Raw genomic sequence first — 25,309 nt, forward strand, 5'->3', positions numbered from 1 at the left:
AATACCCTGTATTCCTGACGTCACCACAGAGTCCTCAAAGGCAGCAGGAGAGTTTGGGCACAAGTTTTATAAGCACCTCAGCAAGATTTTAACTTGAATTTTAAGGAATCAGAGAAGGAAGTAGTGGACTCTAACAGATAACAACACAAAACTGTCTTCCAGTTGGTTCTTGACCGCAGTCTGTGGTCCTTGCCATGTCTTACCCAAAACTCCTTGTAGCTTTTTTGATATCTATTGTATAGCTTATTCTTGCACCATATATGAAGTGAACCTCATTACACGGAGCACATCCATTTTTACCAGCATGTTTTCTTCCCAAAAACATGAATGCTGCCATTTTTCAGAAAATATTTTAATAACATCATATTTTAAATATTAACTCTATGCCCTTTCCCATTAAAATTATACACTTAAAAAGAAAACAGGGTAACAGGGATGATGGAAGATGGAAATCAGTTTACAGTTATGTAGATACCCATAAATGGAATAGGGTCTTCATCTTTTTTTTTTTGGATTATTATTTTTCTCATTATTATGTTATGTTAATCACCATACATTACATCATTAGTTTTTGATGTAGTGTTCCATGATTCATTGTTTGCATATAACACCCAGTGCTCCATGCAGAACCTGCCCTCTAATGTTAAGTGGCTTTTAAGTCTTTGACATGAGTAGCAAACCATGTGTTCCTCCCTCTAGTGGATTAAAAGGGTATTTCAGTTTCTAGCATTTGAAACTGAATCAGAACTTTAGAGCCAGGGAAGATGGGATGGCTCTCTGAGCCAGTCCTTCAGTTCAAGTGCAGAGAGACTCAGAGAGGCCACCTGACCATCTGCAGACACACAGCTACTCAGAGCAAGTCCAGGCTAAAACTCACCCCACTCTGTCCACCTGGTATGATGCTAGTCCTTTTCCTGATCCACCTGCTGATGGTTCTAGGATGCTTTCTTCTATTGAGGGAGAGAAAAATTAGGACCATTCACCTTGGAACACAATTGAGAGGGTGTTGAACTAATGGTAACAATTCTTTTTTTTTTTTAAGATTTTATTTATTTATTTGAGAGAGAGAGAGACTGAGAGAGAGAGCACATGAGAGGGGGGAGGGTTGGGAGGGTCAGAGGGAGAAGCAGACTCCCTGCCGAGCAGGGAGCCCGATGCGGGACTCGATCCAGGGACTCCAGGATCATGACCTGAGCCGAAGGCAGTCACTTAACCAACTGAGCCACCCAGGCGCCCAATGGTAACAATTCTAAATTTCATCTGTGCGTAATAGATTGCCCGTTTTGCTCCTCTGAGGCCCAAGAATGTTAAACTCTCAATACTATTTGGTGGTGTCCGACTGTTCAGACTTTACAAGAATAGCCCTTGTGTGAGATTCCACTTTCCTTGTCATTCTTCATTTTTAAAATTCGGACTCCTCTGGATGCCCAAGGGAGAACATCAGTTCCTGTGGAACAGTTATGAAGAACTGGCTATTCAGAATGTAAAACCCAGTGGCCCTCCCTGAAGTTAAGCTGGCCACGGGGGCCGCGATCTCCTGCAGCCACTGGGAATGTTTCCTTGATGCTGAAAGGCAGAGTCTTCAAATTTTTGAGCAGGAAAAGACCTTTGGTTTTGACAGAACTGAAGTGGTCTTGTAGCTCCAAGGTAAAGATCAATCTGGATGCCCGTCACAGTCGGTGCCTCTCTCTCTGCATTTCCTTCTCAACAGCAGTTGCCCCCACACGTGCGCATCTGGGACTCCGTGACGCTGAATACACTGCACGTCATCGGGGTCGGGTTTTTTGACCGAGCCGTCACCTGTATTGCCTTCTCAAAATCTGTAAGTGCGAGCCCTGTGGGCACGGGAGCCCTTGTCCGCGGGGAGGAGAGAAGCAGCTCAAGGTGGAAGAGGGAGGACGTTAACGCGCTCACTGGCTGCCTGGGCGCGTGTGCGGATTTGAGGCTGACACCGTCCTGCCCCCGGGGTCCCCTCATTCAGAGGTCACGCGTGTCCCCTCGGGGTCACACACGTGATGGGAAGAGGCCCTGCAGCGCTGTCTGCATGTTCTCCGAGACGGTTTTGCCCGCTCTGACCTTGAATTTCACCTGCCCCTTGCTAGGCGGCTCCAGTGCGTCCCTGCTCTCCCCACACAGGCTGCCTGTCCACTAGCAGGAGTCCGAGGTGCCTCGTGGTCGCCCAGACTTCCTCGGGATGTGCCCATTCCACAGATCCACCCTATAAACCACTGTTCTAGAAACTTGCACATGAGTGCCCATGTTCACATGAGAACGCCACGTGCCTCGGCCCCAGGGTCTTTGCTCCTGCCCAGCCTCCCAGTCACCCTGCCCGTCAGTCACAGACTGCGCTATGCACCCTCAGGCACCGGCTCGTCCAGGAGGGGGCCCTGCAGCCCCTTTGGACTTAATAGAACCAATGAGGCCGGGCCACCCCGGACCCCTCTCTGCTGCTCTGGTCCCTTCCTTGCCCCACGTTCGTCTGCTATCCCTGAGTGGCCAAGAAAGCAGGTCTCATCCGCAGCGCATACATATTCTTTAACCAAAATGGGCTCTTCATTAAAAGTAAAGTTAATGTTCATTGTTAATCACTTTTAACCTGTTTTATTCTCAAATGTAGTCTTCCTGGGAATACCTTTTTTTCCCCCCCAGAATGGAGGAAGCAATCTGTGTGCCGTGGACGACTCCAACGACCACGTGCTGTCTGTGTGGGACTGGCAGAAGGAGGAGCGGCTGGCCGACGTGAAGGTCTCTCTCCAAGCCCGATGCGGGGCTCCGCTGTAATTTCCCCGTGTGGAGCCTTCTCCTCCAGCTGGCTCCCAGGCCCCGGTCCCACCTCTCAGTGGGCCACAGGCTCCCCATGCCCGGTGCGGCCCTCGGGCCTGACACCAGCACCCAAGAACCCCGAGCCCGCCCATCTCCCCTCCCAGGGTGTGGTGCCAAGTCCTGGCAGGGTCTCTTCCCCTCGTCAGGACACATGTAAGGTTTCCTTCTTCCTCACTTTACAGCCCCTCCCCTGCTAAGCCACTCCCTTGCTCACTGTTCCCTGCTGCTTTGTTTCATTCCACAAAGGTGTGCTCTCGAGGTCAAGGGGCTGCAAGCGGGGTGGTACCCGAGATGTGCTCCCTGCGCCGCCAGGGAGGGCATGGGGGGGTGGGGACGGGTCAGGAGCCGCTGAGGGAGAGGTCAGCACGGCCAGCACAGGGCTTGTCCAAAGCTGAGGGGCCTGCCGGATCCCAGCCCCTCCCAGTGGGACTCTTCCTGTAGGGGCTGCGCTTGGCTTCCCTGGACCACCTCCGATCCATCTTGTGCGATAGGTCGCTGAACTTTCCTTAAGCTTTCTTGTATTTTCCTCCTATGAAAATCATGAATGGATCCCAGTTGTTACAGAATTGACTTCAGATTTCCCATCCTGTCCTCCATTAACCTTAGATCACCTTCCTTCCCGAACATTAGGATTGCCATCGGATTGCCTTATCTTTCTCCCTTGAGTGTCCAGGATGCAGGGTCCGTAGTCTAACCTGGCATGTTTCCTAACACCTCTTCACATGCTGTAGCCCTGCCTTCTAATATTCCGGTCGAGTATTTAAGTTCTTGCTAGGTGGCTGTGTTGAAAGTAATCAGAGGCAAATCATTACCCAGGTTTAAGGCATATAACTGAATTTCAAGCAGAAGGAACACTCAGGGTCTGATTCATCTGACCAAAGTGCAGGTGCTGGAAGTCCAGAGAACAGGGTCGGGGGTGGTGCAGCGGAACCCAATAGCCAGTCCCCAACCCTGGAACCGCAGCCTGGTCACCAAACCACTGGCAGAGTCCTGGGAATTCAACCAGGAGGGAATCCCAGAGCAAACAGGCAGCCAAAGTCAGCCAGGAGCGATGGAGCTATATAAAATCCAGATTCCGGGCCCCTCCCAAAGATTCCAGTCCCTAGGTGGGGCTGAGGCCTGACGTCCGCGTTGTAACACACGTCAGGTGATTCTGTTGTTCAGCCTCAGCTGGGAATCTGTGACGGGAGATTGAGAGCAAATTCTTGGATTCTTAAGTTTCCACCCACCCCTAACCCACCCCTTCAGCAATAGCGCGTGGCATGCCTGCCCCCCCCGCCCCCCACCGCATAGAGAGGAGCCGTGGTCCCTGTCCTCAGGGCTGTGGACCAGCAGGGGAGACAGACAGACAAGGAGAGGTTATGGCACCCAGCAAACATAAGTTGAGCGTTTATGGAAGGTGAGTTCAGCAGGGAGAAAAATCAAGAGGCTTAGGGCTTAACCTGGATGAGTTATTTGTAGTTCGGATGTCATTTATTTTCTGAAGTGTCTTCAGAGATTTGAGACATTTGATTCTCCTGTTTTGCTCAAAGTGTTCTAACGAAGCCGTGTTTGCTGCGGATTTCCACCCCACGGACACTAACATAATAGTTACCTGTGGAAAATCACATCTCTACTTTTGGACATTAGAAGGAATCTCCCTTATTAAGAAGCAAGGATTATTCGAGGTAATGTTAAATTACATTTGTTTTATTCTTCACTGAGCGGTGCGTGTGGTCAGCTAGCTTCTACGGGAGCGGTGAGGCTGCCACAGTCTAAGAATTTGCTGTAATTGGCAAATCAGGGAGTCTTTCTGGGGGTGTAGTGATGAAGAGTATTCCCGGGGATCCCTAACAGAATTGCGGAGCCCCTTGTGTCTCTGTGGGTAGCCTTGGTGATGTCCAGAAGGAAAGATGGACCACCACAAGGGACGGTCGCCCTTGGGGGCCAGGCGCCCCCTCCCACGCGTGGTCCTTGCAAAGAACAACCAAGAAGGCACTCGGGCCTCGTGAGGACGAGGAACAGCGCCTCCTTCCCTGTGGGGCCTCGTACCACTGCCCCCCCATGAGGCCTAGCTAGAGGACCACTTTATTCCGGTGCCAGGGCCCTGTTCCTGAGGCTCTAATTCTGATAACACAGCCCACCCCACAGCCCCTCCGACACCCTCCTCTGCTCCAACTGTCTGCAACTTTATAATTACCAGAAATTTCTCTATTTTAGAGCAGGTAATCTCATGGCATAAGTTATATAACGGTAGATAAAAATGAAAGGCATATGCAGCTTGGGAGCCCCGTGCCTCTAGGTTGTAGGAATACAAATAAGAGGATGTCTTGACTAATACGAATGTATATTTACAACATCCTGCAGAAGCAAGAAAAGCCAAAGTTTGTCCTCTGCGTGACTTTTTCTGAAAACGGTGACACCATTACTGGAGATTCAAGCGGCAACATCTTGGTGTGGGGAAAAGGTAACACAGGCTTGTCCCCAGAGCAAAAGCTTGGGGGCGAATATTATACGAGGTCAAACGCGACTTCTCTAAGAATTGTCTATGAACATAATTACACTGAATCCCAAGTTTCATAGGTACATACGTGCATGGGTGCATGTGTAACTTGAAACCTTAAAACTAGAACAGAGGAAAACAAGAATAGCCAAGAACTGTTCACTTTCTATCACTGCAGAAGGCTCTCTAAGCCCAGAATAGTTTGGTGGAATAGCTTTATTAGGAGACCTATTAACAAATTATAATGGTGAAGGTGTCAATGACTCTACATTTAGCTATAAAACACTTAAATAACTTTCTTGGTTCCCATGGCTTCGGGCAGATAGTTATTGAGAACTAATGACGTGCAAGACAGCCTGCTAGCCCCCGAGCACGGCGATGATCCCGAGGCCCTGCCATCAGGGAGCCCACAGCCTGGTAAAGAGGAGTCGTTACTCAGGAAAAATCCATCCAGTTAAGTTCAATGAGCATTTACAGCAGGAGGAAAGGAAAACCACACCATCCCTGTCCTCAAAGGGCTTAGAGTTTGGGTTGGGGGTGAAAGTGGAAACGGACCCCTAGATATGATTTCAGGGTAACGTGAGGACTTCTCTAGTGTCCCCACTACTGTGGGGGCAGGTGTGTCCCACGTCGATCCATTTCACCCTTAGCAGGATCCTGCAGGATAAGCAGGAGCCCCATTACCAACAAAGGGGAAACCGAGGTGTAGGGCAGTGAAGTCACTTGTCAAAGATGTGAACTCAAGCCCCTGTTCTTCACCGTGTGTAGTCCCGCCATGCTCTCTCCATCCTCGGCTTCCTGTGAGCATGTCCTCCTGCATCATAAAGTAACCCAGGGCATGCTTGTCTGCTGCTGCGTGAGCTTCTAGAAATTGTGTCCTTTGTAGATTCACGCTGCAGAGATGTCCTAACCGACAAGATCACATTTTTAAAACCAAAGTGAAATGGGATGGACAGAGGCGAGCCTTTTGATAACATCCTGAGGATGGTTTTCTTGGCGTGTTTAGGTACGAATCGGATAAGCTACGCTGTTCAAGGGGCCCACGAGGGTGGCATTTTTGCACTTTGTATGTTAAGGGATGGCACGCTGGTGTCAGGAGGAGGGAAGGACCGCAAGCTCATTTCTTGGAATGGAAACTATCAGAAACTTCATAAAACTGAGGTAAGATAAAGCAAACAGCATTATCGAAATTCTTTTTTTTTTTTTTTCAAAATTCGCTTTGAACCTCCTAAAACTGTTAAACTAACCAGTTTCCTTGTTAGTTTGAAATCTTCAGCTTACCATTTTGAAAATAGTTTAGATAAAATTTTGTTAAATAGGGTAACATTTTATTAAAATCATTGGAAGTGGTTTAAGTGTAATTACCAAAATGGAATTAGGTTTGTAAAATTTTAGGTTGTAACATATTTCACATTTAGAATATCTTTTTTTTTTAAAGATTTTATTTATTTATTTGAGAGAGAGAGAATGAGAGAGAGCACATGAGAGGGGGGAGGGTCAGAGGGAGAAGCAGGCTCCCTGCCGAGCAGGGAGCCCGATGCGGGACTCGATCCAGGGACTCCAGGATCATGACCTGAGCCGAAGGCAGTCGCTTAACCAACTGAGCCACCCAGGTGCCCCTAGAATATCTTTATAAGAGAACAGTCTCACTTTTCCAAGGGAATATTATCCACATTTTGATTTTCCATTCAAATCTTTCTTCTTGGGGCACCTGGGTGGCTCAGTCCATTGAGCATCTGCCTTCGGCTCAGGTCATGATCTCAGAGTCCTAGCATTGAGTTCTATGTCCAGCAGGGAGTCTGCTTCTCCCTCTCCCTCTGCCCCTCCCCCACCCCTCCCCCGCTCATGCTCCCCCTCCAAACAAATAAATAAAATCTTTTAAATAAAAAAAAAATATTCTTTTTCCACTTTAATTTCCAGGTGTGACTTTAGGGACATTACCACCTGGAACTAACATTTACTGAGTATTTATCTTGTACATGGCTGAATGCCAACATAGTCTCTAAAGCTCTATCTCCTTTTAGTATCTATTTTACTGCCTTATTACCCTGCACACCAGTAGAAACCACAGGCAAGAAGTTTAATCTGTCTCTTACACACTCACTGAACTCTCTCCCCCAGGCCCCAGGGAGTTAGGAGCAGATAGACATCAAGGTGGGCATCAGTGTGATGGCTGGTGGTCTTCATCCCTAGTGTCGAGTGGACACATTATAGACCTTCTCCAGCTTCTGAGTCAGATGTGTACAACACACACAACACGTTACATCCTGTAGCCCATTCTGTCGGAGAGCAGCATGGCCCAGTGCTTTAGCAGTATGTGATATGGTTCTGTTGATTATTGCTCTTAATAAAGGAAGGCCGCTGGGTGAGGTTTGGAAATCGCTTCCCTGTTCATGGGGATTTTAATTGTGATGCCATTCTTTATCCAAAGATTTGACCAGCATTGGGCTGAACAGGCACCCATGTTAAATCATAACTGCGGGCGCCTGGGTGGCTCAGTCGTTAAGCGTCTGCCTTCGGCTCAGGTCATGACCCCAGGGTCCTGGGATCGAGTCCCGCATCGGGCTCCCTGCTCCGCGGGAAGCCTGCTTCTCCCTCTCCCTCTCCCCCTGCTTGTGTTCCCTCTCTCGCTGTGTCTCTCCCTGTCAAATAAATAAATAAAATCTTTAAAAAAAAAATCATAACTGCAACAGAGGCTTCAAAGCCTCATCCAGTTTCATAGACGGTACTTGTCATTTTTTTAAGCATCCATAACTCCCTCTTCCTTAGCACGGATTATCTTCACCTTTTCCCAAATCTGTGCCAACAGACCACACTGGAGGTGGAAAATTTGTAGAGAGCAGGCAGCTTCTTTCCTTTCTAGAACTGGAGTGCTAGAGTCCCCAGCGGGGTCTAGCTGCAGTCTGTTCCTTTATAAAGTACGAGAACCTCTGTTTATCTTATCACAGCAAATTGTTCTTGGCTGGCACATTTTGAAATTCTTTGTCTTAAAATTTAGATAATTCCGTATGTTTACCGACATGAACAGTGGATTTCAAAACTAAGTCGTGTGAAGTTGCCAAAGAATCTACCAGTTTAAGTTACAGTAAATTTTAGGAACTCTTCTTATGCCTTGTTATTCTTGGCTTTCCAAATTTTACCTGCTGCTGCTGTCCAAAGCCACAAGAAGAAAAGAGTAAACTAACCAGTGTTATTTCTTATTTTTTAATCCTATCAAGAAAAAGACACTTCATTTTTTATTGTTTTTTTTTTTTTAACGACCTTACTCTTGCCGATTGTTTTAAGGTACATACGTGTTTAGAGTTTAAAAGTCAGATGTGGGGTCCTGGCCGTGGACCTTTCTATCTCTCCATGTTATGGGGGGGGTGCGGCGAGGGAGGGAGGGAGCTGTCATCATGATATATAAACACATATTTGGAATGGTGGAGCTAATATTTAAGGACATTTTTGATGCTTTCTTTTCAATGCAGATTCCAGAACAGTTTGGCCCAATCCGGACAGTGGCCGAGGGGAAGGGCGACATGATCTTGATAGGCACAACTAGAAACTTTGTTCTGCAGGGCACTCTGTCAGGGGACTTCACACCCATCACTCAGGTATGCTCCAGCCCAGCCGGCCCACTGAGCACTTTCATTTGATGCGATATCAGAATATCAGAAAGCATTACAAAGAGATGAATCCTTTGTTTTATACCAACATAACCTTCCTTGGCGTCAGAGTTTCAGTTGCTGTCATGGCTTAGGTTGGCGGGAAGGGCAACCGAGGAGGGCAGTCGAAAGCATGCAGATGCCGTGGGCACCCTGCCCCCGAGACTCCCCGAGTGTTGACTGGAATGTTTCAGAGAGCTTCATCTGTCTTGGTCCTTTGCAGGGTCACACTGATGAGCTCTGGGGACTGGCCATCCACGCCTCAAAACCTCAGTTCTTGACTTGTGGGCATGACAGGCACGCCACTCTCTGGGACGCTGTTGGTCACCGGCCCATCTGGGACAAAATAATAGAGGTAGACATGCACGTTACATGGCGTTTTTCTTATAAAAGTTCATCTGGAACACGTTCGTTTATGTTTTTGCATGCAATTGATAGTCCCAAAGTAAAGATTGTCCCAAAGTAAACGTCACCCGGTTACCTCATTCAGTCGGCATTGTTTTAAACATGGCCTGAAGTGGTCCCATCCATGTCATCCTGAAGTTTGCTAGTGAAGTTTTCAACAGCAGGCTAGCCTTATGGAGTTGGTGTTGGGGTCTCCTGAGTGCAGAGTTCCTTCACTGGCTTCCATGCTCAGCAGCCCCTGCCGTGAGCCTGCGCACCATTTACAGCGCGCCTCTGGAATGAGAATTTACGCATCCAGGGTAATTTATCTCTACAATTACTTCAGTTTTCCAGTGGGCATCGCTGTGATCCTCACAGAAGGAACTCTGATTATGTACTGGAGCGCTGGGACGTCCTTGTCCTGCCGGCATGGGGCCAGCAGCAATGTAGTTACTAGTACCGGGCACTGGGCACGTATGAGCCGTAATCCTGGCAGCACCCAGGGTACCATGTTACTGGATTGGAAACTGAGGCTTAGCCAAGTCAGCTAGCTGGCCATGGTCGCTAGGTCAGCAAGTGACAGAGCCAGCGCTGACACCCAGCTCAGTCTGCTTCCCCAAGCCACAGTCTTCCCCCACATGTACTGCACTGAGTCTAAAGTACAGTACGTCCTGTGTGTGTAGCCTCTGCCCTTGGTGACATGTCCCGCCCCGTGACAGGGGCAGCCCCTCTGTAGCCCCCACTCCTCCTCGCAGCCCCCACAGAGGTCCCGGCACTTCCTGGCATGCCGGATCTGCATTTTAGCCCCCTTGCCCTTTACCCCCCAAGAAGGTCACCAAGGGTCTAGAGCTGACCGTCCCTGGTAGAGCTGAGCACTGAGGCGACAAGGCCCGAGCCGCTCAGAGGGAAGAGTGGGTGCGGCCCAGGCAGAAGGACGGGCTGAAGGAAGCGGTGTCCCTGTGTTGGACCTGTCCCCCTGGGGGGCTTGGAGGAACAGATGGGGGGACACAGTAGGGGCAGTGGCATCCAGGAGGGCGGCCTCCCCTGCTGCTCCTTGGCGCAGTCCCCCTGAAAGCAACTCCAGAGGCTCCATCCCCCTCCTCTGACTGGTCACCCCTCAGCCTGACAGAAGCGAAGGGGCTCAGAACCAGGCACTGGAAAGATCTGTGGCTAAGTCCTCGCTCCTTAACCCACTGGCCATGTGGCTTTGGACAGGAAGCTCCCTGTGCCTCAGTGTCTTCGTCTGGCAAATGTTAAGAGCCTGAGTGAATTAATGACACGGTAAACGTCAGGTGGAGGTGATTTCTCTCTGGGTCTCAGCGGCAGCCCTGAGCTTCGTCACAGCTCCCACCTTGAAGAAAGCATTGCCGAGAACAGAATCAGTACCTTAAGGCTTCTGGTGTCTTATTATTTTAGTTTACCCAGTGGTGTCTCGATGCCTTTCTATTTCCATTCCCACGGGTACTTCTTTCTCAGTCTCCCTGTCACCAATCCCCTTCCACTTTGGTCTGTTCTAAGCAGTTCCACCAAGGGATCTTCTATCTAAAACACAAATTCAATCATGTCACACTTTTTTTTAAGATTTTATTATTTTTTAAGTCCTCTCTATTCCCAACATGGGGCTCGAACTCACAACGCTGAGATCAAGAGTCCCACGCTCCGCCTCCTGAGCCAGCCAGGTGCCCCAATCATGTCACCGTGTTCTTGTTTCCCAGTGATCTCGGCCCTGACCATGGTGGCACAGCCTACATTATTCGTGTCGTCTGCACGCCTTCCAACCCACCGGGACATTCTACCTTGTAACACCCTCTCTATCCGCCGTTCCTCGAATATGCCCCACTCTGGGTCACTTCGACCTCTTTGATCACACTGTTGTCCCCGTAACACCTGATCCAAGAAAATACTGAGTGGAGTGTCCGCTCCGACCTTTTCCACCTGTGATCCTTCCTGGACTGGAAGGCCTGATTCCAAGGGTCTCGGCACCAGGAAGCCTCCGCCCAGCCTCCCTGTCAAGCTTCCTCTAGCTCTCCCTCTCCTGTGACTTGACGGCTTGCTTTTCCCTCTGTCATCCATCCCATTCCACCTTATGTCAGAGTTAGTGATGGACACGTTAGTAGCGAACACTAGATCCAAACCTGAACGTGCCTTACTCGTCTCGAGATCCTTCCAGGCCTGCCGAGGGTGCTGCGTGTGCCCGGGGGGCTCTCATGCAGTGTTACCACTCGCATTGGGCACAGTGGTCCTATTTCCACGTGCATCAAGCACACCATTCGACAGGCTGACCATTCAGCATGGGGGTCAACCGAAGGGGCTCCCAAAACTGGGAGGAAGAGCATTTACTTGCTGGTCTGTCATCTGATTCCTGTAGGTATGAAAAGATATTAAGACAGAAAGAGAAAAACCTCTAGAGGGATCACCATTTAGTATGACGGACACGTGACCTTCGCCCGAGTAGGAAAACGTTTTCCTCTCTTGGAGAGAAAAGAGCCTTGTTGGTTTAAATGGGACACGTAGCCCCTTTGGAACAGCTGTGCTTGTGTGTTTTCTGTGGTAGCACTGTGTCTGGCCATCAATTTACACTTCCTTTAAAATGTTTTAGGATCCAGCTCAGTCTTCTGGTTTTCATCCTTCAGGGTCTGTGGTTGCAGTTGGAACACTGACTGGGAGGTGAGTCCGTGTCAGCACTGAGGTCTGTGTTTCCCCAGGGGCAGGCGCGGGGTTGCTCCTCCTGCCCCGCTCGGCTTCTAGCCCCTTACCGAGAATTAAGCCAGAACTCAAAACTAACACGGAAGACAGCGGTCCTTCGCATTCAGGACTGTGGGAAAATCTGACAAAGATAGAGACCCTTCTAGAAAAGCCGCTCCACCCGCCCAGGCACAGACGTGCACCTGCATGCAGGCACGCACACACACACACACACACGGCCTACCTACAGTTTTGGGGGATTGTGGAGCTTCCCAAGCCCTGATCTGCAGGCTGTGGGAGGAGCCTCCGCTTTGGAATCGGGCGAGAAAGCATTTCAAAGCGCCGAGGATTTAAAAATGCTTACCTTGCTGCCCTTTCGAAATTTTAGAAACTGCCCGGATCCCGAGCCTCGTGCTCAGATTCCGCTAACACTTACTTACCAAGCGCCTCCAACAGGCCAGGCAGTAGGCCTGCACTTGAATCCCCACTCCGCCCCTCGGCAGCTGTGTGTCTCCAAGCGGCTAGACAGCCTGAGTTGTTTCACTTCCTAAACCGAGACAGTATCATCCACCTAGACACAGGGTGCTGATGACTGAAGGAGATGGCGTGTGAGGTGTTTTCCGGGGTGGCCTGGCACTCGGTGTTGATGGCTCTGGTGATCACTCTTTTGTACATTTTGCACTTTTATACTGTTTGTCATAGTACCTTTATGCTTGTTGCAGTTTAATTCAGATATTTTTGGTGATTTCCTCCCATCCTTCCTCTCTGAAAAGCAAACCATTTAGACTCTGTTGTGTTGCCTGTGGATTATGTATAAGGAAAGAGGAACCATTTATAAGTCACAGGTCACAGTATCTTAAGAGTTGGGCACATCATACCCAACAGAATTCTTCATGAAAATGTTTTGCCGTGTGTCCACACACACACACACCTTCCTTGTAACTCTCCCGGGGACAGTGGAAGCTTCAGACTCAGCAGGCTCTGATGAATGGCTGACAGCCAGTGATGACCAGACCCACGTGCTGACTACGCACAGTAGGACAGGGCCTGGGGACCATGCCAGGATGCTCAGAATCACACACAAGGTCCCATGGGTGGAAGAGAGTCCTTCCCTCCATGTATGCCTCCCATATCTCTGGTCCTCGCACCAGCCTTAGCTCTGGATGGGGCCGTTTGTGGGGCTTCGGAGCATAGCCCGATCAGCCCCCGCCTCTCTGCTTCTTATGTTCTGGCCTCTGTTCGCGTTCAGTAGCATGTTAAAGGTAAATGGTTGTTGAAGACACAAGTCGAGAAGCCAAATCCAAATTTCAGGGGCCAGCCAGTCCCATGAAGTGGGCCGTGGGGAAACTAGCAGCGCTCACTGGCCGTGTCCGTGGAATGTACACCGTCTGGGCTCCCCTGGGTCTGAAGCTGCCACAGCAGGGCACCCCCAGGCCTTTTCATCCCTGAAAACCCTGGAGTCCTCTTCCTGCCACCACCTGCAAACGCACAGGCCGGAGAGTACACATACCGAGTACCGTGTCCTTGCCGGCAGATACGAAGCACATCTGTATCCCTTAGAGTTTGCGTTAACACTGGGCCTCCTCGGTGGACTTGGCCCTCATTCCCATTTTATAATCGAGGACACGGAGCCCAGACCAGTCCTGTGGCCGCCCTCCCACCTCTCTCTCCACCCTGGCTTTCCCCTGGCTGGTGCCTCCAGCATCATTCTCAGCAGGCCAGATACCCCAGGGCTGTCCCAGCTCACCCCCTGGGACCCACCCCGCTGCTCTGGGGCCAGATCTCTGGGTAAAACTGTGCAGGCAGCCCCTGCTGCCTCCTCTGGCCACAGGCCCGGCCTTAGGGCTTCCTGTCCTTTGACACGTAAGTGACAAAACTCAAACACCGAGGACCCCATCACCACACGGGAACCAAATCATTTCCAAGGGAAGCCAGCATGCTGCTTCTTTCTTTAGGAAATGCTCATATGAAGGAACTTTTCCTTAAGGAAGAGCCGGGAATAAGCATTCTTGTTAAGCCAACACAGAGTATTTCTTAAGCCCCGAGAGGAATAGTTTTTAATAGTTACTGTTAAGTGTACTAGGCTCCCTTTATTTTCTCACCAAACAACTTACCGTGCTTTTTCTCATTTTCACAACAGGTGGTTTGTGTTTGACACGGAAACAAAAGACTTGGTCACCGTTCACACGGATGGAAACGAACAGCTGTCCGTCATGCGTTACTCACCGGGTGGGTGAGAGCTGCTGTTTGCTCGCCATACAGTTATGACGGTTATGAAATCCTGTGTAGATGTCTTTTAAGGAAGAAATCTCACAAGCTTCCTGGGCGGAGCCAAACTATACTGCATCTAACTGTCAGACATAGACAAAATGAGACTGATTTGCATACTGAATCCCCATGTATTCATCACCCAGCTGCAGAAATACAGACACTTAGCCGATCTGGCTCATCCAGAGCCCCCCCCCCCACCCCTCCGAAGCACTTCCCAGAACTTAGCCCTTCATCTGTTAATATTACTGTCCAGATCTTAAAAAGATGAGGCCTCTTTATTTTTTAACAGCTTTATTTAGGAGTAATTTACATACAATACTTTCCCCATTATAAATGGACTCTCAGTGACTGAGTGAATTCATGCCATGTATAGCCATCATGACAAACCAATTCGAGAACCTTTCCATCACCCCCAAAAGTTCCCTCCCTGCCCCTTAGCGATTAAGCTCTACTCCCACCCCTCAGCCTTTGGCAACCACTGATCTGCTGTCCTATAAACTGCCTTTTCCGGACATTCCATATCAATGGAATCATATACTACGGAGCCTATTGCATGTGACCTCTTTTATCTGGAATACTGTTTTTTGAGATTAATTCGGGTTATTATGCATGTATCCATAGTTGATTCCATTTTAACTGCTAGATAGGATTCCACTTTGTGGATGTACCTCGCTGTGTTTATCCGTTCATCACTCAGTGGTCATGGGGGTTGTTTCTGGTTTCTGGCTATTACGAAGAGCGCCACTGGGAACATTCACTTATAGGTCTCTTTGTGGTCATTTGTTTTCATTTCTCCTAGGTACATTCCTAGGAGTAGGACTGATGGATTGTATGGTAAAGCTGTGTGTAACATTTTATGAAACGGTGCCAACCTGCTTGCCAGAGAGGCTGCACAGTCTCATGTTCCCACCAGCAACATGTGAGGGTTCTGGTTTTTCTCTGCATTTCTACCAACACCCGTTATTACCTGCCTCTTTTATGACGGCCTTCCTGGTAGCAGTGGAGTCGTATCCCGCTGTGGTTTTAACCTGCACCTCCCCTGCAGCCGTAAGAGATGCTGGGCCTCTTTGCCCGTGCCTGTCAATCACTCCTGTATCTTTGGTGAAATACCTTTTCAGGTATTTTGCCTGTTTTCTAGTTAGGTTTTCTGTCTTACTCTTGAGTTGTAAGAGCGCTTTCTGTAGTCTGTGTATAAGTTCTTTACCAGCTATGTGAATTGCAAATGTTTTCTCCCAGGGTGTGGCTTATCTTTTCATCTTCTTTTGAAGCAAAAGCTTTCCATTTTGATGAAGTCCAGTTTCTCAGGTTTTTCTTTGATGGATCATGCATTTAGCGTCGCACCCAAGTCATGAAGCTTTTCCCCTCTGCTTTCTTTCAGAAAGGTGATTGTTGGGGCGCCTGGGTGGCTCAGTCGGTTAAGTGTCTGACTCTTGGTTTTGGCTCAGGTCATGATCTCAGGGTTTTGGGATTGAGTCCCACGTCAGGCTCCAGGCTCAGCGTGGAGTCCCCTTGAGATTCTCTCTCTCTCCCTCTGCCCCTCCCCTGCTTCTTTCTCCCTCTTTAAAAAAAAAAAAAAATTGGTGATTGTTTTAGCCCTTACTTCCAGGTGATTCTTGTGTATTGCAAGGGGTGAAAGTTTGATTTGTTCTGCATATAGATTATCCACTTGTCCCAGCATCATTCATTCAAAAGACAGTCCTTTCCCTATCAGATAATCTTGACATTATTGTCACAAACCAATTGACCCGTAAAATAAAAAGGTTTATTTTTGGATTCTCAGTTCTGTCCCGTTCACCTAGATGTCCATCCCTGTGCCAGCACCACGCAGTCTGGATTACTGGGAGTTCAGAGTGAGTTTCAAAGATGAATAGTCTAACTCCTCCAACTTTGCGGTTCCTTTTCAGAGCTGTTTTGACTACTTTAGGTCCTCACCATTTGTATATAAATTTTATGACCACCTTGTCCATTTCTCATTTTAAAAAGCCTGCCAGGATTTTAATAGGGATTTAATGTTGAACTTGTAGATCGATATAGGGAGATTTGATGGCCTGGCCATGCTGAGTCTTTTACTCTTTGAACACAGAATATCTGTCCATTTATTTAGGTCTTCTGCCATTTTTCTCAGCAGTGTTTCATAGTTTTTGGTGCACAAGTCGCACTTCCTTTGTCAAGTTTGTTCCTAAGTCAGTTCTCTTTATGCCATTGGCAATGGAATTATCTTAACTTTATTTTCAGAATGTTGGTTGCTACCATAGAGAAATAAAATCAATTTTTGCACATGGATCTTATATCCTATGTCCTTTCTAAACTCTTTTATTGGTCTTAGTAGTGTTGTGTGTGTGTGTGTGTGTGTGTGTGTGTAAAATCCTTGGGATTTTCTTCCTACAGGATCGTGTCATCTGCAAATAAAGACTGTTTTATTTCTTCCTTTCCAATCTGGGTGCCTTTAATTATTTCTTCTCTCTTGCATTAGGTAGAACCTCCAGGACAGTGTTGGACAGAAGTGGCAAGAATGCATCCTTGCCTTGCTCACAGTCTTAGGAGGAAAAGCATTCAGTCATACACCATTAAGTATGATGTTAGTGCCCTTTTAGCATGATGAGGAAGGTCCTTTCTATTCCTAATTTGTTTAGGGTTTTCAGCATGAACGGCTGTTGGATTTTGTCAAATGCTTTTTTTTTTGGTCAAATATATTTATTAAGATGATCAAGTGATTTTTTTAACAAGATTTTATTTATTTATTTGACAGCGAGAGAAGGAACACGAGCAGGGGGAGTGGGAGAGGGAGAAGCAGGCTCCTGGCTGAGCAGGGAGCCCAATGTGGGGCCAATCCCAGGACCCTGAGATCATGACCTGAGCCGAAAGCAGATGCTTAACAACTGAGCCACCCAGGCGCCGCTAAGTGATTTTTTTTATCCTTCATTTTATTAATATGGTCTATTAATTTTCAGATGTTAACCCAACTTTGCATTCCTGGGACAAATCCCACTTGGTCATGGTGTATCAATCCTTTTTATATATCACTGGATTCCATTTGTTAATATTAAGGATCTTTTTCGTCCCTGTTCTTGAGGGATATCAATCTGTAGTTCTCTTTTCCTGTGATAGTTTTGTGTGGCATAATTATGAGAGTACTGTTGCAGAGTAAGTTGGGAGGTGTTCCTTCCTTGCTTATTTTCTGAAAGAGTTTCTTAAGGATTGATACTATTTCTTCATTAAATATTTGGTAGAATTCGTGTAAATTTAGTGAGCCATCTTTTCCTTGTGGGGGGGTTTTTAATTACTAATGCAGTTTCTTGTTGTAGATCTATTCAGAGTGTTTATTCTTCTTGAGTCAGTTTGGTAAATTGTCCATTTCTGCTAAGTTGTCTACTTGGTTGGCATTAAATCATTCATAATATTTGCTTATAATCCTTTTAATTTTTCTGAGGTCAGCAGTGAGGTCTCCTCGTTCATTCTTGATTCTGGAAACTCTGTCTCTTCTCTTTTCCTCTTGGTCAGTCTGGCTAAAGGTTTGTCAATTTTATTGATCTTTTCAAAGAACCAACTTTTGTTTTCATTGATTTTCCTTTTCCTTTTTTTTCTTCTCTGTTCTGATCTTTATTTTTTTCCCTTCCCCTGCTTGATTAATATTTAGCTTGCTCTTGAAGTTTAGGTTACTTATTGGCGACCTTTCTTTTCTGGTAGAGATGTGTAAAACTATAAATTTCCCCTCGAGGGGTGTCTGGGTGGCTCAGTTGGTTAAGCGTCCAACTCTTGATTTTGGCTCAGGTCATGATCTCAGGGTTACCCCATAGCATGGAGCCTGCTTGAGATTCTCTCCCTCTCCCTCTGCCCCTTCCCCTCCCTTGTTTCTCTCCCCCTCTCAAAAAAAAAAAAAAATTCCCCTTGAGCACTGTTTCAGTCACATCCCATAAATTTTGATATATTGTGTTTTCATTTCCATTCCATTCAAAATATTTCCTAATTTCCTTAATGATTTCTTCTTTGGCCCATGGGTTATTTACATACGTATTGTCTAATTTCCGAATATTTGGGGGATTTCCCATATTTCCTCCTGTTGTTGTTTAACTCACCTCCATTGTGGCCTAGAGTGTATTTTGTATGACTTTAATCACGTTTACTTCATCGAGACTTGTTTTTTGTTTTTTTTTTTTAAGATTTTATTTATTTTACGGGGCGCCTGGGTGGCTCAGTCGGTTAAGCGACTGCCTTCGGCTCAGGTCATGATCCTGGAGTCCCGGGATCGAGTCCCGCATCGGGCTCCCTGCTCGGCGGGGAGTCTGCTTCTCCCTCTGACCTTCCTCCCTCTCATGCTCTCTCTCATTCTCTCTCTCTCAAATAAATAAATAAATAAATAAAAATCTTTAAAGATTTTATTTATTTTTTAGAGAGCGAGCGAGAGAGAAACAGCATGAGAGGGGAGAGGGTCAGAGGGAGAAGCAGGCTCCCCGCCGAGCCGGGAGCCCGATGCGGGGCTCGATCCCAGGACCCTGGGATCATGACCTGAGCCGAAGGCAGACGCTTAACCGTCTGAGCCACCCAGGCGCCCGAGACTTGTTTTTATAGCCTGGCACTGGTCCATCCCGGACGATGTCCCAGGTGTACTTGCGGAGAATGTGCGTCGTGCGCTCTCGGGTGCAGTGCTCTCGATTGGTCGGCTGGGACAAGTTGGTGGACCGTGTTCAGAGCTGGCTGATGTGTTGTTCGAGGCATCTGTGTCCTTGCCGCTACTCTGGCTGGTCTAGCAGCTGCTCAGAGGGAAGGACTGGAATCTCCCACTGGCCCCGTGGAACCGGTTAGTTTCTCTCTTCGGCTCTCTCGGCTTGGCCTCATGCATTTTGGACGGAGGAGGGACAGAGTTGCGCCCAAACACGTCCAGCCAGGAAGGCTCGCATCCGGTGCCGGCGGACGCGTGTGCGGGTAGAAGGGCGCGGCCGGCGGCCGGGCCGGTTCCGGGGCTGCCCGGCCTCTGCGGCCGCGGGCCCTGGGGCATCCTCCCTGGGCACGCGTGCACCCTCCGCGTGGCCACGAGCGTCCGGGTCGCCGCGCTCCTCTCCGGCCCGCGCCCGCGCGCACGTGCCTAGCCTCCCGTCACCGGGAATGGGCGCGCTCCGGCCTCCGCCGTGACCGCGGGCTGCGGGCGCCGAGGGCCCTCTCTGCGCGCCCGCGCTGGAGACCGTCACTCTGTCCACAGCGCTGCTGGCGGGCGTAGGCGTCGCCCAGGGCTTCGTGTGGAGTGAGCGCCTGACCACGGAAACAACGCTGCTGGCGCCCGCGGCCGCAGCCTCTGAGCCCGCCGAGCCGGTGGGAGGGGAGAGCGCAGCCCCGGCGAGCGCACCGGGGACTCCTACTGTCCTCATCCCGAATTCAGCAGCTTTCTAAGCATAAACGCTTCCCGGATGGATTTACGTCTTTGATCAATTTCCAGAGTGCGGAAGTGGTTATTTTTGTCGGTTTTGTACATCTTTTTCATTGCTTTATGGGGAGAGGATTCACCGGGCTCACTGGGCCACCGCTGGAAGCCCTGCCCGCTTATTTTTAATATAGCCACAGTGTCCCTGTCACCTCCTCAGCCCAAATAGCATTAACTTCTTAATATCATCAGGTATTCGCATAGTCAGTATTCAGATTTTCACTTGACTTTTTTTTTTTTTTTTTAGATTTTATTTATTTATTTGACAGAGAGAGAGACAGCGAGAGCGGGAACACAAGCAGGGGGAGTGGGAGAGGGAGAAGCAGGCTTCCCGCCGAGCAGGGAGCCCGACGCGGGGCTCGATCCCAGGACCCTGGGATCATGACCCGAGCCGAAGGCGGACGCTTAACCGACTGAGCCACCCAGGCGCCCTTAATTTTACTTTTTTTTAAGATTTTGTGTATTTATTTGACAGAGAGAGACAGCGAGAGCAGGAACACAAGCAGGGGGAGTGGGAGAGGGAGAAGCAGGCTTCCCGCCGAGCAGGGAGCCCGACGCGGGGCTCGATCCCAGGACCCTGGGATCATGACCCGAGCCGAAGGCGGACGCTTAACCGACTGAGCCACCCAGGCGCCCTTAATTTTACTTTTTTTTAAGATTTTGTGTATTTATTTGACAGAGAGAGACAGCGAGAGCAGGAACACAAGCAGGGGGAGTGGGAGAGGGAGAAGCAGGCTTCCCGCCGAGCAGGGAGCCCGATGCGGGGCTCGATCCCAAAACCCTGGGATCATGACCTGAGCCGAAGGCAGACGCTTAACCACTGAGCCACCCAGGCGCCCTTCACTTGACTTGTTTTTAACAGTTTCAGTTGGGATCCAAAAAAGGCTGTCCTGTGGTAATTGTCTGATATATCTCTGAAGTCCCGTTTAATCCATCATTCCTTGTGCTTGTTCTCTCCCTCCCTCCCTCCCCCACCCCCTTCCCCACTCTCTCTTGTATGCACTGTGCACTTACTTGTTGAAGGAACAGGCTCATTTTCCCCCGTAGTGTTTTCTCCACTCTGGATTTTGCTGAGTGCATCCCCGTGGTGTCCTTTAACATGTTCCTCTGTCCCCTGGACTCCCTCTGATGTGATGTTTGCATCTAGATGCTGGATCCCATTCAGGGTCTGCATGTATTGCTGTCTTCCAGCTACCAGAGACTCACATCTGCTTCTCTCACTTTGGGTGATATTAGTAGCTGTTGGTGCCCAATGCCCAGATTCACGAGGGACTACAAATGAGTGGTTTGCCAATGTTAGATTTTCTTCTTCACTTATTAGATATCTTATTTCTATAAAGAAAAACTGCTAATCATCTACTTTGTTATCCAATAGCATGGTAGCATTCATTAAGGAAAGTCAAGATAAATGCCTGATTTTTTTTTAAGATTTATTTATTTGAGAGAGAGAAAGAGAGCAAGCAACAGGGAAGGGCAGAGGGAGAGGGAGAGAGTCTTAAGCAGACTGTGCTAAGCGTGGAGCCTGATGCAGGGCTCGATCTCACACCCTGAGATCACAACCTGAGCTGAAACCGAGAGTTGGATGCTTAACTGATTACACCACCCAGGTGCCCCTGCCTGATTTCTTTTGCTTTTTATACCAATTTCCAAGATAGTGAATTTGTTCTCTGTACCCCTTAACAGTGAGCAGTTGGTGTTGGTGGGTTGGGTGCCATTGTGAACTGACGTATATTTGCTCGGTTTTCTCATCACGGGCCAATGGAAGCCACCAGGGTTTGGCGGCTGAGTCCTGACAGTGTGGGTGCCAAGAGTGCTCATGGCTGCTGGGCTGGTCCTTGCTTCTAGGCCTGGTCGTTGGATGCTTGTGTTTTAGGAAATGCTATGTTTCTGTGATATGCAGGATATTCAGCTATGTGAACGCTCTCGGAAATAGCAGTTTTGTCCTTGGAAATACTTGGCCAAGACTGAGCTGCTACTGCTCTGTAGGAATCCTCTATTTTATAAGCTGATTGGCAGCAGTCTCTACCTCATGGTGGAGCTGTGTTCTTAATCTCCACAGGTCTCATTAGAGAAGGAGCACCCTTCCGGGGGTGTTTTCCTTGTGCCCGAGCAAAGTTCACACTTCTCACCCTAAACAGACAACCCCCCAGACACCTTGGAACCTTTTTTTGATGTTGAGAAGGTGCTTACTCAGCTCAGAATGCCTTTCATTCTTGATGTTTTAAGTATCATATTTTATTATTAATTCTGGCCAATACTCTGGATTCTTCTATGTGTTTTATGTGTTTCGCATCATTTTCTTGTGATTCTGAATGTCTGTGAAATGCAAGAGGCCCTCGTCTACACCCTCTTTTCCTAGAAGGCCCTCAGATATCTATCAGCTCTGGCTGACATGAGCAGAGTCCTTCGGGGAGTATATTTCTTGTCAGTTATACTCATGGCCATTCCCTGGAGACCAGAGAGCTCTTCTTACCAGCAACTCTGCTTCTCGGGCTTCAGAGCTTTTCTTCATTAACCAGGTGACCCTTGCCTCAAAAAGGCATTTGTACACCATGCTCATAGCATTATTATTCTATAATAATTATTCTTAACTGTGGAAGCAACCCCAGTGTCCATCAGTAGATGGATGGATAAGCAAATTATGGTATAGCCATTCAACAGAATATTATTCAGTCTTTAAAAAGAAGGAAATTTTATCACATGCTATAACACAGACGACTCTTGAGGACGTTATGCTGAGTGAAATAAGGCAGACACAAAAAGACGACTATTGTATGATCCCACTTACAGGAGGTACTTAGAACATTCGAAATCCTAGAGCTGGGGCAGTCAGAATTATAATAAATGGTTCCATTATGAGAGAGAGTTAACAGATGATAAGGTAATTCTTATCTGGAGATCATTGGCTTAAGAATGTACAAGCCAGCATGCCGACACATCACGTGGCAGGCTTTACCCTTAATCTGTGTCACAGGGGCAGCAGAATCAGCAACAAAATGCTCCAGGCTCTGGAGTCAGACTGCCTGGGTTCGAATCCCAGCTCCCATAAACCTGTGTGACCTTGGGCAAGTTACTTTGCCCCTTGTGCCTCAGTTTCCTCTCCTGAAAAATGGGCATGATATCTACCTGTCTGTAGGGTTTATGAGGATGAAATACGTGAATACAGGATGGTACCTAGTGGACACTACATAAATGTGGACTGTTACAATTTGATAATAATTATGGTTAACCTTTAGTGTTCATCATCATCATTATTGTCAGGGCCCGGTCAGTTGGGGGAATCAAGGGTGGACGGTTTCCCATGCAGCTCTCCGGCCTTCTTGAGAACCGTCAGCCATAGATGGTCTCCTTCTCCAGGCCTCCGCTGTCCTTGGCCTATTTACCCCATCCCGCCAGGATTCCCACATGGGACAGGCTGACTTGGTCTTGCCAACACCCTTATTTTGACCTGGCCAAGGCTAGGACTTCCTGAAACACCATTTCCTGATGGTGTCAGGCCATGTTGTTTCCTGTAGGACTCCTTACCTTGGGAGAAGGAAACTGATGACAGTGGGGGGGGGGGGGGGGACTTTTATTAACAACTAACGACGGCCAGTGACCACCAGGACCTTTACAAACACTGTCCAGGGAATCCTCTGAATTGCTGTGAAAATTGCCGTGCTTTGCGGACGGAGGCACTGGTGCTCGGTGCGAGCAGGGACACATCGCAGTCCCCGAGCCAGTGTGCGGAGACCCCGCTACTCTGTGTTCCATTCTGTGCCTCAGGGTGCCCGCCCCCCACACGGTTCCTGTCTCCTTCCTTTTGCTTCCTGGCCTGAGGAAAGTCTGACCTCCTCTGGATTAGTCTCTCAGGCCTTGTTTCCTTCCCAGTGTATCGTGGATCTCCCCGCTTTGCCTTCACACTTGGCAAGTTCCTCCACCGGCTACAAAAGTGGGCTCTGCTTTTATGTTATATTGAGCTCCTTCCCTGTGTTTCCACACAAGCACCAAAGCCCCGTTCCTTAGGCTTTCCTGAGGCCAGAAACCTAGGCAAAAATGGTAACTGATGGCCTGTTGGAAGAGAGGCGGGAAGGGCCTTCCAGGTAGGGCAGGGGTGGGAGGGAGGACAGCCTGCACAGAGGTGAGGTAGGAGGGGCCTTCCAGGCAGGGCAGGAGGGTGGGAGGGAGGACAGTGTGTGCAGAGGTGAGGTGGGAGGGACCTTCCAGGCAGGGCAGGGGGGTGGGAGGGAGGACAGTATGGCAGAGGTCTGAGAGAGCCTGGCGCTCAGTGAGGAGCGATGTGGCCACATCCTGGAGGGAATGAGTCTCGGTCCTTCCATGTGGGAGTGGCAGGGATGGGGCTAATAAGGGGAGAGATCTGGTCAGGAGTGGATTTCCAAAAGACAGCTCGGGAAGTGGCGTAGGACTTCCTGAAAAGCAAACTCTTCTCTTTGAGTTAAGTCACTAATTTGGCTAATTTTTCTAAATCTGTGATGTCACTAACATTACCCCTTGTCATTGATAAGTGTTTATTTTTAAAACAAATGTCATCTGCATATTTCTGCAGACGGGACCTTCTTAGCCATCGGCTCCCATGACAACTGCATCTACATCTACGGAGTCAGTGACAATGGGAGGAAGTACACGCGTGTCGGCAAGTGCTCGGTAGGCGCTCTTCTCATTTTCTCAGGATGTGTGTGGTCACCCCATGTCCCTCGTGCCGGGAATTTACGAGGCACGTGAAACACATCCTGCTCTTCTCTCCCAGGGTCATTCCAGCTTCATTACTCACCTGGACTGGTCTGTGAACTCCCAATTCCTCGTGTCAAATTCTGGAGACTATGAAATCCTTTACTGTGAGTAGCACCCCAGGGCTTGTCTGGGTTCGGATCACATAGAACGTTCACTCTGAGACCAAAATGGGGTCTCCTGCAAACCCCACTTCCCCTACTGCCTCGGCACGTGCTGTCATCTCCAGGCCTTGGTTTCCTTTTCTATAAAATGGGAGTCGGGCAGGGCCACCTCTAAGATCCTTCCCGCCACTGAGATCCTTGGGGGCTCGGGCTGACGTGGGCCCCTGCGGAGCAGAAGATATGGGACTCCAAGAAGGAAAATGCCAAATCCTGGAGGGAGAGGCCCGAGGGGGGCAATTGGGGCAGGAGAGAGTTGGGGACCCTTGTGAAGGCATCATCCCAAGCAGGCAGACACAGTGAAGTCTCTCCTGCCTGGGGGGACAGCAGCGCCTAGGACCCCTCCTGGCGGTGTCTGTGTCCAGGCAGGACCTGAGAACACTGAGGATAGTAAGGCCAGTACTTCCTGAGCACTGGCTCCTCACACGTGGGTCAAGCACCTGTCATGTGCCCAGCTCTGGGCTAAGCACAGGGGATTGTGGGGCATGAGGAGGGCCTGGTGTCCACCCTGCTGGATGGTACTAAATAGTGCAATACTAAAAAGTACCAAAAAGTTTACATACATTTTCTGTCATTATCCATAGCTCTTCCAGGCTTATCCCATTTTGTAGACAGGAAGTGTGGGCTCAGATACGAGGCCGTAGGCATCAAGAGCCAATGGGGAGGTAGGGAGGCAGCCATCCACTTACTGAGGAGCTGGACAGGTAGAGCT

General features: G+C 48.9%; 1 protein-coding gene across 5 annotated transcripts in view; it reads left to right on the forward strand.

The window, feature by feature from the left end:
• EML1 (EMAP like 1) overlaps nt 1–25,309 on the forward strand; it is a 182,197-nt gene that overhangs the window by 152,443 nt on the left and 4,445 nt on the right. For 4 of the 5 annotated variants that reach the window (XM_045901512.1, XM_045901510.3, XM_045901513.3 and 1 more), the window contains 11 exons: nt 1,712–1,822; nt 2,650–2,745; nt 4,356–4,490; nt 5,170–5,269; nt 6,312–6,466; nt 8,776–8,901; nt 9,176–9,307; nt 11,936–12,003; nt 14,162–14,250; nt 24,255–24,352; nt 24,456–24,543. In XM_045901512.1, coding sequence (XP_045757468.1) covers nt 1,712–1,822; nt 2,650–2,745; nt 4,356–4,490; nt 5,170–5,269; nt 6,312–6,466; nt 8,776–8,901; nt 9,176–9,307; nt 11,936–12,003; nt 14,162–14,250; nt 24,255–24,352; nt 24,456–24,543 — 1,198 coding nt within the window. The remainder of the gene's footprint in view (nt 1–1,711; nt 1,823–2,649; nt 2,746–4,355; nt 4,491–5,169; nt 5,270–6,311; nt 6,467–8,775; nt 8,902–9,175; nt 9,308–11,935; nt 12,004–14,161; nt 14,251–24,254; nt 24,353–24,455; nt 24,544–25,309) is intronic. The other variant, XM_045901511.3, reaches the window with a different exon arrangement.

Source organism: Mirounga angustirostris, unplaced genomic scaffold (assembly GCF_029215605.1).
Source record: "Mirounga angustirostris isolate CCGP_5_RB_7025 unplaced genomic scaffold, mMirAng1.0.hap1 SCAF_9, whole genome shotgun sequence".
NCBI classification, from domain to species: Eukaryota; Metazoa; Chordata; class Mammalia; order Carnivora; family Phocidae; genus Mirounga; species Mirounga angustirostris.